Genomic DNA, 15,637 nt, shown 5'->3' with positions numbered 1-15,637 from the left:
GACTCTACATATCCAACGAGTCTACGAGGATGTCGACTCTATGAATTCAACGAGTCGGCGGAGCGGTATCGAGGAAGTCGACTCTACGTATCCAACGAAGCGGTAACAGGGATGTAGACTTTACGTTTCCAACAAGTCTTCGAGGATGTCGACTCTACGTATCCAACGAGTCGGCGGAGCGGTATCGAGAAGGATCTAGGATGCGGTCTCTAGGCAGCGGTGTTTGAGAGAAGCTTCTGCTATCAGAGCCTCTGTTCAGCGGAATGCCCCGGAAGACTGCTTCTTTTCAAGGTTTTTGCGCCGTCTTTTATACCGATTTCGGTGTGCTTCGGTGTTATTGCTTGTCGCGGTCGGTCGGCGGTGTTTACATCGCAAATCAATTATTTAGTAGCGATCCATTAGCTTTTCGGTTTGCGGTTCGTTGACGCGTGATTGGACGGATTGTTACAAGTTGTCTAAAAGGCATTTAGTGACGTTTCTTAAGCATCGAAATATAAGACGTCACTAGGCATCTTTAAAACATCTTATGTATCGATTTTAAATGTTGTATTGTGTGGGTTTGATTTTCGCCGCACGTACACTTATTTTTCAGAACCATATATCATCTCTGAAAAACTAAAGAATTATTCGTATAAGCGAAAGAACGCGAAATTGTTTTATTTACAGACCCTGCATTACAAAGCTATATGGTTTGAGCTATTTGTTTCGAGAATAGTTGGAACTCGACAATCTTGATCAATATATCATAACGAATCAAGGGTGCTCAGTCTCGAAGAGTTTTCGTTGCTCATTAACTCTTACTTTCTCCACATTTCAAAAGGTAGCAACAACGTCGAGATTAGCGTCAGCAATCAAGAACAAGCGGGAGTATAAGAAGAATTGTTTATACTCTCGTCCCCTCCTCCCACTCCAAGATGGGATCCTATTACACTCCTCTGCCTTCGCTCGCTAACTTTGCCCTACGACCCCGGATCCCTCTCTTGTGAATCACCGTGATATTCTGTTACAATTTAACTTATAAGCGTACGCAATTCTTGCTTAAACATTATCCGAGCCAAAACGTATCTAGTAGAGCAGATTTCAAGACTAGTAGCTAGATAGTAATGACTAGATAAGTTTTCTAGCCAGTCACTAGCTCGTGACTGGCTAAACATTCCTACTCAGTTTTTTGAATGTCAGGACTATCTAGTAACTAAACCAATTACATAGATAGTGGCTAGATGAAAAGGATTACACAATAACCAGATAGAAAATCATCGGTAAATCCTGAATAGAAATTGGATATCAGAACTGTCTAGTACTTATACCAATTATAGTTACAAGTTATTTTTTTATATCTAGCTACTAAATAATTTTTCTGGTACAGCCACTAGAAGAAGTGAACGTTACATTCCTAGCTAGTAACGATATAAGATCCAACTTTTCTGTGTCATCACTAGACAATCCCTAAATTCAATTTTTGCTCAGGTAACTTAGCGTAGTCCTCAAAAGACGAAAAATAAAAGTTTCTCGATAATAAATGAAAATGAATATAAGAAGCGATTTGATGGTGTTAATGATGAGTTTCAAAATAAATAAAAACAAAATTTTTGTCAAATTCAAAATAACAGCAAATAAAACTGACCTGCAAAGATTTTTTTGCCAGAGTGTGAAGTCATCTCTAATATATTTTTGTCTGCTGAACATGAACTTATCATCCAAATTTGCCTATCAAGTAAGAACTTTGAAAAAAGTGTCGTCAAGAAGGCCAGAAATGTGGATTTTGAGAGTTCTCATAGCCTTATGGCACACATCAGCAGCAAATTTTTTATATAAATTTTGTAAAGGCTACGCAAAATTATCAATTTTAAATTTAAAATGCATTTTGTTTTATTTTGGTGTAATTTTTTGTTTTCGAGATACAGCTAAAATTATAAACACTGATCACATGCACTCGGCATTAGCATGATAAAATCTGATGGATTTTTTCTTTTTTCTTTTCTGATGTATATTTAATGTATATGATAATTTTTCAAATCTTATAATCTCTCATGATTAAATTAGATTACCCAGCTACTCGGAAACCGGACGGATATTCAAAACAGTGTATATTATTATGTAGAGCAGGTCTAAAAACCTCCAGATATACTTCGCTTCAATGATAAGATCACTTATAAGTTCTAATAACAGAATATTTCACGATGAGAATATTGTAAAATTCGAAAAATTTATAAATTTGTAAATTTGCTAATTTAATCAGAGCGCACGGCGCCAAAAAGTTCGCTCACTCGGCCGTTTCCTTGCCCTTTCAAAGCAAAGAGGTGCGAGCTCCCTGTATCATCCCCATCTCCATAGTCAGGCGCTTAGAGTGGCGTGAGAGGTGACGAAAATTCATCACGTCATACGGTTAATATCACATGCCTATTTGTTAAATTCATGCAATTATGCTTTAGCTTGAAACAATTGAAAAGATTATGTCAAAGTTGAAAGAAAGATAAAAAATATTTTATAATCAGAGAAAGTAATATAAAATACGTAATTTTCGTAGTTAATTGACATTTACAGGATATTTGACGCAAGACATATACAATTATATATGTAAAAGCAGACCATATCAGCCTGAGCATGAAATCTTTAGCCTGGCATCCTGCAAATAACCATGCAAATATTTCGAGATATGGATAAAAAAAATTGACAAATCAGAGAGCGCGCGATTTTTTGGGACAAACAATATCTCATCAAAAATGTCTGAAACTGTTTCCAATGGTTCCAACCCTTTGATATAAATAAACATCGATTAACAGTTGAAAGCGGAGTAAGACTTTATTTAAACAAGATGTTTCTGCCGCGTCCTAAATCGCACGGACTACACGATATCGCGCGCGGCGAGGCGAGAACGCGCGTATCTATGCACTCGACACGAATGAAGTGTACGCGTTGGAGGATGTATCCAAAATAATCTCTTTGTTTACGCCTTTTGTGGGCGTATACTAAAATAATAAATACGTTGTTTCTATACCATATGCATAGTGATAATAATCTAGCGCCTTCAACTTCTAACCCACTGTGCGAGACCTATTCTATGAGCATGCGTCGCCAGGAGACAACGCCAGCACGCGGTAGAAGCTCCGCAACAGCGCTCAGTGGTTACCTGGCGACAACGCGCAGTGGAAGCTCCACGAAACCGCGTGGTGGAAGCTTCGCGAAAGCGCGCGGTGGAAGCTTCGCGAAAGCGCGCAATAGTAACCATTCTGAACGAGACCCGTCGATGTGCGAGTAGTGCAGTAACGATTAGTTTTCGATGTATATCGAACGTGTCGTGTGTGTGGTGTGTGGTGTGTGTGTGTGTTTCGCTAAGAAACAATCGCCTTTTAGTTTCAATGAGATTTCGCGCACTTTAATTCACCAATCTCCTTTTTTCCGTTATTAAAATATTAATAATGTTCGGGGTATAAATCGCTCGCTCTGCGAGCACCCGATCGCCAGAAGTGCCCACGTTGACGGTAAGACGAATTATTACGAGACTTGGTGAAGTTCCTGACGAGTGAGGGAGGAACGAAAATATGCGTACCGTCGGCTAAACTCGTTTTGCGCGCACGCGTTCTTATGTGCGAAAACGATTCTCATTTGTTAAGAAGTTAATTGTTTGTTTCGTATCGTGCCTGTGAGCTGACGCCCGTATCGCGTTCGTGATTGAGTAGCTGTTTCGCGGCAAGATCTCCATCGTTCGCGCGCAAGATCTGCGACGTGTTTCGTCGGACGCGATTCAAGATTTCCGTCGCGAAACTACATCATCTAACGTGCAAGAGCAAGATATTCGCTCGCCTGAACGTCGATCGATTCGTAGTATCTAGCTATTTTGTCCAGCACGTGCTGAAGCGGTGAGTATCGTCACAATTTAATTCATAAACTGGTTACCGAATGTTCACGCACGCTTTCCCTCATGTCTCGTCCCGTCGCGCGATGCGTCACACGATCTCATTTGTCGGAACCAGTGATAGAAACTTTGCCCCGCGAGCAACACGCATCAACACAGAAGGGGATACGCACGCACTCACGCGATCGTGTCCGTGAGGCTCATGGACATGGTCGTGTGAGTGCAAAGGTATCCCCTCCCGTGCTGATGCGTGCTGCTCGCGGAGCAAAGTTTCTATCACTGGTCGGAACCTCGGTAAACGACAACAGAGATCCGTGATGAAGGAAAGCGCGCCTACGATCTTCGGCCAGCCTTCGGACGAGCGAAGGTCTTGCTTCTGCGCGTTGGATACTAGCTGGAGTTTGACGGCGGAGATCTTAAGGAACGTCCGACGGAACGCCCTTGCGCGACGGAGATCTAGCCACGAGCGCGAAACGGCCGACGATCTACGAATACGGCACGAAAATTGTTTGATTTTAACAAATTAAGGGAGCCATCCTCGCACAAAATCCACGACGTGCAAACACGCTCGCGAGATTAATAAAATCAGTAGTTAACGATGATACGCGCGTGATTAACCGAAACGAAGGCGCGCACAAAAGTGTTTGGCTGCGACTGTGAGATTAAACAAAACTGAGCGTGGACGTGGACAGCGAACGAGTTTTAAAACCTTCAGAGACCAAAGATGTTTGTTATCGAGTTTAGTAACTTTACGCGTTGTCATGAATTTCAAGTGCTGTTTTTCAATTCGCTCGCTTGTTTTACGTGCCTCCGTATAGTATTTTGAGCTCGTGGAGAAAGCCCGACGGCATCGGCAGACATGCGTAACGAATGGCGACAAAATTCGCGAACGAGGATCCAGAATGAGAGAGGTAGAAATCTGATTTACATGCATTGCAACTCTTCAAAAAAATAATATGCAACTAAATTCCATCACGATTTCCAGGGGTATACGTAACTTAATATTGCTTATATTCCACACGCGTTAATTAGCCGCGAATTGATAGGATGATCAAGCTGGGACAAGCTGCCGTCGTTTACCGAGGTTTTAGCGAATGAGATCGCGTTATGTGAAGATCCTAATCAGCCGTGCTAATTTCATATGACCGAAGCGTGAACAAAGCGATACGCGAATATTCCAACATATTTTACGTCTTGCGAATATTCCAAGATATCTTCTAGAACACGTTCAAAACACGAATAGTAACAATTCAAATTAAATATGGCATAAAATGACATATTGAAAAAAAATGACGTCATATTCCTAAAAAGAACTGTAGTTGGTAAATCTTGTTTATTGTAAAGTCAAAAAATAGCATTGTTTCGGGTTGATTGTGCCGAGCAATCGAGTGTTCATCCAGCGCTGTGCACATATCACAAGATTCTTTGGAAGAAGTCGCTGGAAGGATGGGGAAAAATTTAACTCAATATTGATACCGCTTACTTCAGATCATATAAGTTATTAATGGTGGTATACTTGCCGTGTAACCACACGGCGAAAGCGATTCTGAACGAGGGTAGCTCAACCGACCACAAAAATCGCATTCATCGAAAATCCTCTTTGTGCGATTTCGTTACTACGGCGTTGCTAGCGCGTAACGAATATCTTGCCGAGCGTTATTCGTAAGGCTCTTCTGATGCACGTTTGGCTCGCGAACGACGGAGATTTTGCCGTGGGGCAATGTACAAGTGCGAATACAAATGCGATCGTTAGCTCTTCCATAGAGGAAGAAGAACAAATACTAATTACAAAGAAAATTTATTGAATGTAAAAGTTGCATACTGTCGTGAAACAGCGTCTGAGAGAGAACTAAGAAATCGCGCTCCGCGACAATATTTTGAACCGAAATCAAGTAATCATAAGTCCTAAATCCGTAAATTCAAACTCGTAAATCTAACATATGAATATTTTGAACTTATGCTCGCGGAGGAAGCTCGACGGCATCAGCAAACATACATAACGAGTGGCGACAGAATTTACGAACGAAAGCCGAGAATGAGAGAGGCATGAGCCTGATTTATATGCGTTGCAACTTTTCAAAAAAATAACTCGCAACTAAATTCCGTCACGATTTCCAGAAGTAAATATAACTTAATATTACTGTATGTACGGCACGCGTTGATTGGTCACGAATCAATAGAATGATCAAGCTATGGTAATTATCGTGTGTTTGGGACATAAATTGTGTACCAATAACATTTTTTAATTCCACGTATTGTCACCTGATTCGTGAAACATTGTTTTCGAAGCGGAATAGTTGGCATGATAACCGTTGTCTCGTCAAATGAGACAGCGTGATCTGCGAGCTGCGAGCGCGGGGGATAGCCTCCAATTATGTGGAGTCCGATCGTTGCATTTGTTGGAAGATTTCCCAAGTTAATTGCTTGACTCTTAAACAAACATTTTAATATCATACTTTTTCCTCTAGATTAAATAGTATAAGTATTAAATAGTACATATATATGTGTTAGCCAATAAATTGCCATGTTTAAGTCAGTAATAAGCTAGTAACGCATTCTTGATTTTGTACTGATTTGTAATATTCGAATAATGTAATTACTCCTATTACTTTCATTAATAAATTTATATACTTCTTTATTTTTACGATGAGATTATTTGGTCACTAATTAAGACATTTATCTACATTCATTATGCTACAAATTTAGATCAAATTAAACTGTTATGTTATTAAATAGTACATCACAGTTACTTTTGGGAAAATATTATAAAGTAAAATAAAATAAATTAATTAATCAAATAAATTAAAAAATATATATAATACAATTAAAATCCTAAGCATGCCCAAACTTTTCAAATAAATCAATTTTTGTGTACTTTGTTTTACATCGTGATATGCTGGATTTGGCCGATGACAAGGCAAAGCCTGGAGGAAGGGAGAGGGATCGCGCGGGGTCGGTCGCTACGTGAGGAGGCGGTCGGCACATATTCCATTTTTGTATTTGTGTGCGTTCCGTAATCGGCAGTTCGCGCGGTGGGGGAACCGTTCCGTGTTTTGTTAATTTATAGCGTCTCACCGATGGAGTGGAGAGCGAAGCCGGGACAGATGGAGGGAAGGTACACAGCGGCTGGTCGGAGTGTGGGGATCTGTTCCCTGGTTACGCCAAACGAGGGAGGCCGAGAAGCGGGAATGGCTATTCCGCACGTGATATAACGCGTGGGAGCTTACACATTAATGGTTCCTGCACACAGAACGCGGCAACGCTTGCCGCGCGGTGGAAGTTGGTGCGACAGCCAATCAATATTCCATAATAACCTTCTAGCTCTTACGGAAAAACAGCACATTGATTGGCTACCGCATTATTTCCTTAAGCAACTTTCGCCGCGCGGCAAGCGTTACTGCGTTCTGTATGCAGATAGCCATAATAGTCGTGGCCATAATAGCCGCGACTTCCAGATCACAAGTGCTTATTCCGTTACCGCGGAATAAAAGTATCCAACTCGCTTCCGCGCGAGTATCAAAATTGTATCAAAATTGATAAATGACTCACGGTTCGATTGCGATGGTGTTTTTGATTGATACGACGGCATCGAAGGGCTTATAGGAGGCTGTATCAATTCTCGTTCAAAGATCCGTATTCGGGAAGGTTTTGCCTAGCCAATCGTATTGTACGCTGTCCTGGCAAACCGACCAGTCACGCGAGTGAGGAATGTGCAAACGGGATCAAGATCCAGGAGAAGCGAGGCATGTGGACCAAGCTGGTAAGACGAAAATCTTGTAAAATTTTGTGTAGCCGCTAATACCGTGTGTTTACACTTAAGGATTTGACAGTTGACAACTGCCAATCTCTTGCCAACCAATCTCCCCATTTGAGGTTCATTGATATGGCTTTTTGGTTTTTGACTTATGGGTCTTGTGTTTAAGAGTTTCGAATTTATGATTTTATCGATTTTGATTATATGGTTTTGAATTAATGACCTTGTGAGTGTTTTGTTTATGGATGTTAGGTTTACGAGTTTGAATTTACGGATTTAGGACTTATGATTACTTGATTTCGGTTTTATTGATTTAGGTTTAGGAGATCCGAGTTTATGTGTTTCGGGTTTAAGGATTCTTTGTTTTAAGTTTACTGATCCTGAGTCTAACGGGAACGATGAAGATAATGAACGAAAGGAAGAAAAAGGAAAGAAGAATGAGAAAAGCATCTGAATACAATTTATACCGGATAATTATATTTTACTCTGACACGATAGCACAGTTCACTCAGTTTATACAATCACTAAATTCAGTCTTTAACACACCGGTTGAATACGAGATCGAATGAACCAATCAGGGGTGACCTCTGGTTCCACCGATATTCGAGCGCAGTGAAATGCATAACGCTTGAATCGATTTCGTTATGAGTAAATCTTGATCTTAAATTTTAAATCTTAATCTTAAATCTTGATCTCTGTCACTAACGTAAAAACACGGAGATCTAACTCATTACGAATTGATGGTCCGACCTTGTCGTGAGAAGGATTTGGACCTTAAACGCAGCTCAACCACATAACGAGCACAGCGCACAGTGGGAACAAATAGAAATTTACTGTTCAAAAGTCGCTACAGACCACAATTTTATAGCTATCGGGATTTTTTTAATTAAACGTTTTTAATTTAATTTTTTTTAATAATTTTTTTTAATTAAAAATTAATCAATGTAGAAAAAACTGTCGAGCCCGAATTTTTAAAAAATTCTTATAAATATTGCAATATTGATAAGAATTTGTAAAAAAATATCAAGTTTTGCGAACCACTTTTCCAATTGAAAAACTTTCCATCTTTTCGCTGCACAGTACAGTGTACTAGGGTTTTCAGCATCGCTGATTACGAATCTGATATAAAAATCAGAATTTGGCAATTGACAACTGCCAATCTCCTGTCCACATAAACAAAATCATTATGTTTTAATCCTTTAAGGCGCAAAATTTATGGAACATTCTAGTAACTTTTTTTAATGAAATATTATAAAAAACACTCTAAATAGCATTTATAAGGTTTTAACTGCCCGATCCTAAATGGTCCCTATTGGTACCAGTGATACTTAAAGGGTTCATGAATATTGCATTTCTAGATTTTGGGTTTACGACTATATCCATTTGGGGTTCATTGATTTGGCTTTTTGGTTTTCGACTTATGTATCTTGTGTTTAAGAGTTCAGAATTCATGATTTTTTTTGGTTTATCATATGGTTTTGAATTAATGACCTTATGGGTATTTTGTTTATGGATGTTGGGTTTACGAGGCTTTGAATTTACGGATTTCGGGCTTATGATTACTTGATTTCGGTTTTTATTGGCTTAGGTTTAAGAGATCCAAGTTTATGTGTTTCGGGTTTAAGGGTTCTTTGTTTTAAGTTTATTGATTCTGGGTTTATTAGTTTCGACTTATACTTTTATGTATTCGGATCTCACAGATTTCGGATTTACGACTTTTTGGTTTTGAATTTATTGGTTCGACTTTGTAATTGTATGCATCTTTGGTTTATAGGTTTTGGGTTTCGGAGATACCAAGTTTATGTGTCTTGGGTCTCTTTTATGTTCAAGACAATTGATTTTATGGGTTTTCGTTTATGGTTTTCTGATTTACAAGTTTATTGATTTTGGGTTTATCATTTTGGGGATTTTACGAGAGGATTTAGGGGTTTTGGATTTAGAGCTCTAAGGTTCATTGGTTTGCGTCTATAACTTTATGAGATTTCTATTTATAGGTTTTGGATTTAAATATTTTGTATTTCCGCTTTCATGATGTTGGCAGTTCTCAAGTGCCAAACCCTGATTTTGACATTAAGTTCGTATTCAACAATCTAAACTTAATATATAATACATTCAACAACCTAAACGTAATATACTGTAATACATTTCGTGTTACAGAGATATTTTTTTCATATCGGCTATGGGATTGACAGTTGTTAAATACCAGATCTTAATACTGACTTCATTATTTATTGAACGACTTTGTACACCCTATTGCAACATATATATTAGGTATATATATCAGTAGCGTAGCCAGAAAAAGGTTTCAGGGAGGTTGTACTTTTTATTTTTGACGAGCAAAAAAAAGGTTATTCGAAAAAATTTTTCTCACACTTAACGCAACCCAAAAAATTAATTTCGGAGAAAAGGGCTGCAGCCCCCTCAGCCCTCCACTGACTACGCTACTGTATTATATTAACCCTTTAAGTATTATTGATACCAATAATACTGAGCCAACTTAAGGACCACTCAGGATCGGGCAGTTGAAACCTTATAAATACGCTATTTAGAGTGTTTTTTACAATATTTCATTAAAAAAAATGTTATTATAATGTTCCATGAATTATAAAATATAACCTTTAAAGGGTTAAAACATAGTAATTTTCAACCGAAATAATAGAAAGCTCCTGAATAGATTTAATTAATAGTGAGAAATTAATGGCACATAAGGAGCATAGTAATTTTGTTTATGTTGACAGGAGATTGGCAATTATCAACTGCCAAATTTTAATTTTATATCAGATTCGTAATCAGCGATGCTGAAAATCTTAGTACACTGTACTGTGCAGCGAAAAGATGGAAAGTTTTCCAATTGGAAAAGCGGTTCGTAAAACTTGATATTTTTTTACAAATTCTTAACAATATTGCAACATTTAGAATTTTTTTTAAATCGAGCTTGACAGTTTTTTCTATATTAATTAATGTTTAATTAAAAAAAAAATTCATCCCAATAGCTAAAAAATTGTGATTTGTAGCGATTTTTGAACAGTAAATTCCTATTTGTCCCTGTGCAGCGGCCAAGCACGAGTCGTTCGCGGACACGTGAGAAACATACGGCTCGTTGAAATCCGCGTGCACGCACCGCAAGCTCCTCACCATTTGCAACTATAACACGTCCGAATGACACGGCCGGTATCGACAATAAAATTGAGATAATCCAGAACGGAACTTAATATTTCGAACTGGAATTTCCGGACCGCATTGAAAATCGCGTGCGTACAACTAACCGGCTCCGATGGAAGAGAGTGAAGCTCCCCGACGGTCTTTAGACAAGCCTCGCGTATAGAACTTTAGTGGAAACTTAACGACCGCGATTCACGGTTTTTGTTTCTTCTTCTTTGCGGAGCATGTGTCGAGCTGATGCTCGACGTCGCAACCGAGAACCGACAACAAAAGACATTCGCGTATTACTTACTTGGTTTGCTTCCTACGTTCTTAACATACCGCCTGCCTCGAACCTATTATCTCGAAATTGTCACTAAAGATGAACAAACGATTATTGACTCATATTATTGAGTCTGATTTAAAATAACATGGAGTAGGCAATTACATTTCGATGTTTATGATGCGGTCGGCACGTTAATTACAAACGAATCAAACGTATTATTTCGTGAATTTATATGACTTCTTTGCAATCAAAGCAGATGCGTTTCTTAATACTTCCCTTTCTCTGCGCCCTCGAAGTCGACCGACAATAGATATAGCTTCTAGAACGTATTCCGAATGTGCGGTCTTTATCATTATAATAATAATAATAAGAGAGAAATCCATAGGCACCCTACAGGCTGCCCTAGGCTCACTGCGGTCTACAAGGCCTATTGTGACTACTCCCTAACTTATTTAATGAACAGGTTTTTGATAAATCTTATTGTTTAGAATTTAATTCTCTAACTATATCCGTCAGTTGTAGTCGTGTGGTAAAAGGTTCTTAGCTTTCTGTGACAGACAGCAGGACAGTGGCAGAGTTTCGCTGTCTCTTTTGCTTCATTACAGAGACGATTGGTTCAGTTCAGGTTCTGTTGTCCACCTTACCAATCTTAAACAAATAGCAATATCCAGTTAGTAAAGTTAGTTCTTTCTTACTCAGAGAGGGAAAGAGAGAGAGTGAGCTAGCTTTGAGTATTTGGGTGAGATCGTTATGAATCTTTTTGTTTGAATTTGATTCGAGATATAACTCCAAATAATATTTTTCATATGGAACTCCCACCTCTGAATATCCTGCCTACTGTGGCTTTTCATTAATCCGCAGCAAGGTTCAAGTTCCATAAATAGCTTGTTGGCTGCTTTTTGTTTCCTGTGTTACTTTCAATTGTGTACTATATCATAACTGATGAAATGATGTACTGATAGAATTTTCTTCTAAATAAATATTCTACTATTATAAAGAGAAAAGCAAAACTTTTCAAATTTCATTGAACTATATGATTAAATTGGGCTCGTATATTATATTTTTATATAAATTACTAATTTGTAATCTGAGAATTAGTATGATTCTTTTTTGATACTATATAATCCTTGTCTAATTTTGAATTCCTTCCTTCTTTATGCGGTTGAAAACTGAATATATATTTTAATTATTTTATTTATTTTACTTGGAAAAAGAAGATTATCCAGTAAATACCCATAACCGAGTTCTCAAATAAAATTATCCGCCGAGCTGGAGCCGAGTCTCCGCGAAAATCGACAATGAAATTCAAATTTGTTGAGTGCGAAGTATGAGATTCTTCCACTCTTTGTCCCAATAGCTCCCTAGTTTTTTTAAGTTAGAGTTTTTTAAGTTTAGAGTTGGGCGGGTTTGGAGAATGAAAATTTGTCGAGAGTAATAATTCTACTGTAGAGTAATAATTTAGTCAATTTTAATTTAGGTAAAATTTAGTCGGAGTTCATTATAACTTATGGGCGAATCGGTACTGAGTATTTAAGTTATTTATTCTTCGCTGTACAGTTCTGACGATTTGTATTCTCCAAAAACTAGCTCGAGACTGTTCCTTGCTCGCTTGTTCTCGAAAGACTCGCGATCTTTTTGTTCTCCATGCCTGTGCGTGCACGTACGAAAAATGAGACAACCCTCGATCATCTTGCGATTTTACGGCTACCCTAGGCATGACCAACACGTAACGCATATCAATGCACACAGTACATATGTCGCTGGCCGGTAAATGAAATAAACAGAAAGAGAACAGTTTACGTTAGGCTCGTCGCCTACAAACTATTCCTTATGCAATACCATCGATTACGATAGCGCTTTTCAATGATATTCTTCAGGACGAACAAATAATTATGCTGGATTGATAGCGTGCGTTCGAAGCAATGCAATAATATCCGCGATATTTTGGCTACCATTGGACACGACTATGTGGTGACTTTTCTTATTCGATCGTATACAGAATATCCCAGACTCTCCTCCGCATTTTTTATAAGAACGTAGAACAGCCCAGATAACACAGAGAATTCAAAAAGAATTAAAAAAAAATTCAGTCGTATGTCACCAATTCTAAGTTTATTTTCAGATGTAAAAAGAATTCTTCAGAGTTCAGTTCAGTGAACAGAATTCTTTTTGTATCTAAAAATAAACTCAGAATTGGTGACATACGACTGAATTCTTTTACAATTCTCTGTACTATCTGGGAGGTTAAGGTAAATATAAAAGTCCTATATCGATATTCGCAGTAATAGCCCAGAAATTAATTATAAAGGAAAAACACGCGCTGAATAATAGAGGAAGAAGCGCTCGAGCTGCAGCGCTCCAAGACCAGAGGTAAAAGCGCAGTGGCGTGTTGTTCTTCCACTTGTTGCGCGCTGATGTCACCACGTTATATCACTGAGCCGCGCTTTTACGCTCCCACAAAAAATGCGGAGGAAGGTCTGGGACACTCTGTATATAGAAGTCTTAAAGTAGTCTTAAACAAGACGTCGTTAAGATGTTTTAAAATAACATCTTAAAGACATCTTAAAATAATGTAAAACGTCTTAAATCGGGACATAAGACGTCTGAAAAATTTTAAGCCATCTTTAAGACGTCATATTTATTATATAGATATTTATAGTTTTTATCTCATAACTGTTGCGTTTTGATTGCTTCCGCTTCTCTTCGAAGTTGTTCGCCCGGTTGCGCGGTCGCGCAAGATGTGGCGGTTACAGAAGCATTGTAACGCTTTGCTACAATGTGCTGCCGCGTCACATGTATTTCAAGAGCTCCCGGCTTTTAGTAAAGTAACTTTTATGTACCTTATCAAAGTATCGGTAATATTTTTTTACTTACAGTTATAGTAAACATAAGCATTCAAAACATAATCATTTTTACCTCTACATCAGAGTTTTATCAGAATTCCAAAATGTTTTGTTTGAACGCGTAGATATCATGGTCCTTTTCATGGTAATTGATCGCAAGTTCAGCAATGTTCGTCGGTATAGTTGGTATCTCCTCTATCGATGGCTGTAGTATCATTCACGTCCAGTCGAAAATAAAGCGGTAGATAACTTACTAGAAATTGATAATGGCCCACTTGAAACGTTCAGGAAGAATCCAAGTGGATCATAATCAGCTTCCAGCAAGTTACGCGATTATTTTATTTTCAACTGAGCGTAGTAAAATTGCAATTAATGAAGATGATATTCCTTTTCTCAGATAAAGAAGTGTAAATAACGTTGAAATATCACGTTTGAGTATTGAGAATTTATATCATTTGTTGTTATTCAATTACAACAAAGCGTGCCAGACGTTTTCACGCTGTCCTTGTTGGGTCGTTTTTATTTGTAATCTTTACGTTTGATGTCGTCGTTGCGTATCATCCGTCGGAATTATAGAAATTTGCAATGTCTGCTTACAATCTTCCCTAGATGTCACGACATTCGCCCTAAAAATATGAACTGTACAAAATTCTTACGCCACACAAAATATCATGCACTTTACAGCTCTTTCCATACTACAATTGTGTAATTAATTTCTTTATCCGCTGATTACTCGCGATAATATAACACCGAATACTGCTACGATTAAATACATAAAAATTCGTTCTGTTACAATATTGATTTTCTCTTAGCTTACCAATTATCGAGCGCAGAATATAGAACGGATTGAAGTAAGCAAAAAAGTTCTATACTCTTTTGCGATATATGCATTGAGGGAAATGTCTGATGATACTAACCAGAATTTTATTTAGGTTTACCAAACGGTATGGTGAATAATCGTATAACAAGATATTTAGTCAATAATATCAAATTATTTGATGAGCGCATTGCTAAGTAACATTACAATGATGCTTAAATATGTTTACCAAACACTCTGGTATAGCATATAATTCATTTGATGAATGCTATATATATATATATATATATATATATATATATATATATATATATATATATATATATATATTTTTTTTTTATATGAAATATTTTATATTTATATTAAATATATATAATATTTTATATGAAATATAATATGTTATATGAATTTATATAATTATTTTATATTCAGTTGAAAATAAAATAATCGCGTAATTTGCTGGAAGCTGATTATGATCCACTTGAATTCTTCCTGAACGTTCCAAGTGGGCCATTATCAATTTCTAGTAAGTTAGCTACCGCTTCATTTTCGACTGGACGTGAATGATACCACAGCCATCGATAGAGGAGATACCAACTATACCGACGAACATTGCTGAACTTGCGATCAATTACCATGAAAAGGACCATGATACCTACGCGTTTAAACAAAACATTTTGGAACTCTGACAAAACGAGATGTAGAGGTAAAAATGATTATGTTTTGAATGCTTATGTTTACTATAACTGTAAGTAAAAAAATATTACCGATACTTTGATAAGGTACATAAAAGTTACTTTACTAAAAGCCGGGAGCTCTTGAAATACATGTGACGCGGCAGCACATTGTAGCAAAGCGTTACAATGCTTCTGTAACCGCCACATCTTGCGCGACCGCGCAACCGGGCGAACAACTTCGAAGAGAAGCGGAAGCAATCAAA

General features: G+C 37.7%; 1 protein-coding gene across 3 annotated transcripts in view; it reads left to right on the top strand.

Annotated features, from left to right (window-relative positions):
• Window positions 1-3,159: 3,159 nt before the first annotated feature.
• Window positions 3,160-15,637, top strand: part of LOC116844041 (UPF0746 protein DDB_G0281095-like) — a 45,088-nt gene continuing 32,610 nt past the window's right edge. The window contains exon 1 of one of the 3 annotated variants that reach the window (XM_032815152.1): window positions 3,160-3,482. Coding sequence is in view for 1 of the 3 variants with exons in the window: in XM_032815134.1 (XP_032671025.1) it covers window positions 7,602-7,616 (15 nt within the window). In the remaining 2 variants the exon portion in view is untranslated. Of the gene's footprint in view, window positions 3,861-7,288; window positions 7,617-15,637 lie in introns of those variants that run through there. The other 2 variants (XM_032815144.1, XM_032815134.1) reach the window with 2 other exon arrangements.

The sequence above is a fragment of the Odontomachus brunneus genome, unplaced genomic scaffold (genome assembly GCF_010583005.1).
Source record: "Odontomachus brunneus isolate Ranch 3 - 2012 unplaced genomic scaffold, Obru_v1 Obru_scaffold_003, whole genome shotgun sequence".
Taxonomy (NCBI): Eukaryota; Metazoa; Arthropoda; class Insecta; order Hymenoptera; family Formicidae; genus Odontomachus; species Odontomachus brunneus.
Note: the sequence above shows the minus strand (reverse complement) of the source record. Positions and strands in the feature narration are given on the sequence as shown.